At 51.5% G+C, this 2,033-nt stretch overlaps 2 protein-coding genes across 2 annotated transcripts in view; both read right to left on the bottom strand.

Annotated features, from left to right (window-relative positions):
* Positions 1-2,033, bottom strand: part of F2rl1 (F2R like trypsin receptor 1) — a 23,575-nt gene that overhangs the window by 8,145 nt on the left and 13,397 nt on the right. The window contains exon 2 of the mRNA XM_023703656.1: positions 7-1,109. Within this exon, the coding sequence (XP_023559424.1) occupies positions 7-1,109 (1,103 nt within the window). The remainder of the gene's footprint in view (positions 1-6; positions 1,110-2,033) is intronic.
* Positions 1-2,033, bottom strand: part of S100z (S100 calcium binding protein Z) — a 55,334-nt gene that overhangs the window by 39,996 nt on the left and 13,305 nt on the right. The window lies entirely within an intron of this gene.

Here is a 2,033-nt window from a genome sequence, read left to right as displayed (position 1 = left end):
TTTCACACTGGTTGAACTTGAGGAATACGAGCTGGACTTCCGGGAGAACTTTGTGGAGGTGTGGGAGACCTGCATCCGCTTCACAGTGCGGACGCTGCGGCACAGGACAGCATTCTTGGCGTGGTCCCTGAAATCCTGAGAGACAAAGTAGTAGATGAAGGGGTCGATGCAACTGTTTAGGGTAGACAGGCAGAGAGCAGTGATGTACAGGGCATAGACATGACTCAGGCCTTGGCTCTTGATCAGGAAATAGTGTACCACAAGCAGAAGGTTACTAGGCGTGAAGCAGATGAGGTACATGGCCAGGACAGTGACGATGAGCTTGATGGCCCTGTGCCTCTTCTTGGCCGAGTGCTCGTCCATGGCAGAAGACCGCAGCGCGCGGATCATGAGCACATAGGAAGACGCCGTGAGGAGCGCTGGGAACAGAAAGACGCCAATGGCCAGGGAGAGGAAGTAATTGAACATGTCCCCCACCAGCACCTCCTCGGGCAAGACATCGTGACAGGTGGTGATGTTCAGGGCTGGGATGTAGAGGGTCTGCTTCATGACGTACAGGGGGATGGTGACGAGCAGGATCAGCAGCCATATCCCCACAGAGACCCCAATGGCAATGTTGGCCTTCTTCTTGGGGTGCGCCATGGGGTTCACGATGACCCAGTAGCGCTGCACACTGAGGCAGGTCATGAAGAGAATAGAGCAGTACATGTTGCCATAGAAGAAGCCAGTGAGCACCTTGCAGAGGGCGTCCCCGTAGACCCAGTTGTTGCCATGTATGTGGTAGGCGACCTTCAGGGGGAACCACACCACGGACAGGAGGTCCGCCAAGGCCAGGTTGGCCATGTAAATCACTGCAGGGTGCTTTTTCTTTGTCCGGAAAAGGAAGACCCAGAGCGCCATGCCATTGCTAGGCAAGCCGACCACAAACACAATTGTGTAGACAACTGGGAGGAAGACAGTTGTCAGCTTCCCTGTGAGGATGGACGCAGAGACTTCGTCCACGGCAAAGCCCGGGGCCACTGTAACTCCTTTTTTGGTGACTGGAGGGCCTCCAGGGTTCTTCCCGATGAGACTTCTGCCCTTGGAGGTTCTGTTGACTCCTCTAGCACCTGAAAGGTGGACAAAGTGTCATTTACCAAGCTCAGTGTGGAGGTAGGGCTTCTTCACTTAAATGAGAATATTCAGATGAGGGCAAAACTGTACCATTGGTGGATTTCCCAAAATGCATCAGTCTAGGGGTTTCCTTGGGGCAACAGGACCCTTTTATTGGGGGATTGTGGGGAACATGTGCAACACTGGTTTCTAGGAATCTTGGAAAGACTAGCAGTATTTCATTTTTTTTTTCTTCACAAACTTCCCACACCCATCAGTCTTCCACCGCTTTAGCACGTGCCCAGCAACAGTCAGTAACCAACAGTCAGTTTAGGGTTGGGCAGCAACTGCTTCCCCAGTTCACTGGGTGCAGGACATAAGCCCTGTTCAGACTCCCATCTTATAATGGCTTCTAACTGCTGGGCTTGGCCTGGTTCCAGTCAGGCTCACCCCAGAGCTCACACGGGGAGAGACCCAGGACCACGAGGGATAGTCCCTCTCCACCACATGGATGGTCTTCTCTAGGACAGGCAGGGATTCCAGGCCATTATGATGGCCTCCTGAGGACCTTCCCGTGCAGGCCAGCTGGTGGCAGGCAAGCCTTGGGCCCCAAGGACATTGGGCAGGGAACTAGGCAGATGACATATCTGTGTCCTGCTCCGGGAATGGGGCATAATTCCTTTAGCATCTCCACCGCTCTGGGAAGAGATGGAACATGTTCAATGACACGCCTAGGATGTAGCCAGCAAAGTCCGGGCTGTGGGAAGTGCTACAGGATAAAGGACCTAGTTCCAAAATATAATTTACAAGGGAAAAAAAGTGAGAGAAAGAAAAAAGGGTGTGAAATTTACTAGATTAAAGGATTTAAAAGTCAGTGATGTGTGTATTTTCCTTGGAACTTGATTCAAGCAAATAATATTTTTTTTAAATTTTATTTATTT

The sequence above is a fragment of the Octodon degus genome, unplaced genomic scaffold (assembly GCF_000260255.1).
Source record: "Octodon degus isolate 3935 unplaced genomic scaffold, OctDeg1.0 scaffold00177, whole genome shotgun sequence".
NCBI lineage: Eukaryota > Metazoa > Chordata > Mammalia > Rodentia > Octodontidae > Octodon > Octodon degus.
Note: the sequence above shows the minus strand (reverse complement) of the source record. Positions and strands in the feature narration are given on the sequence as shown.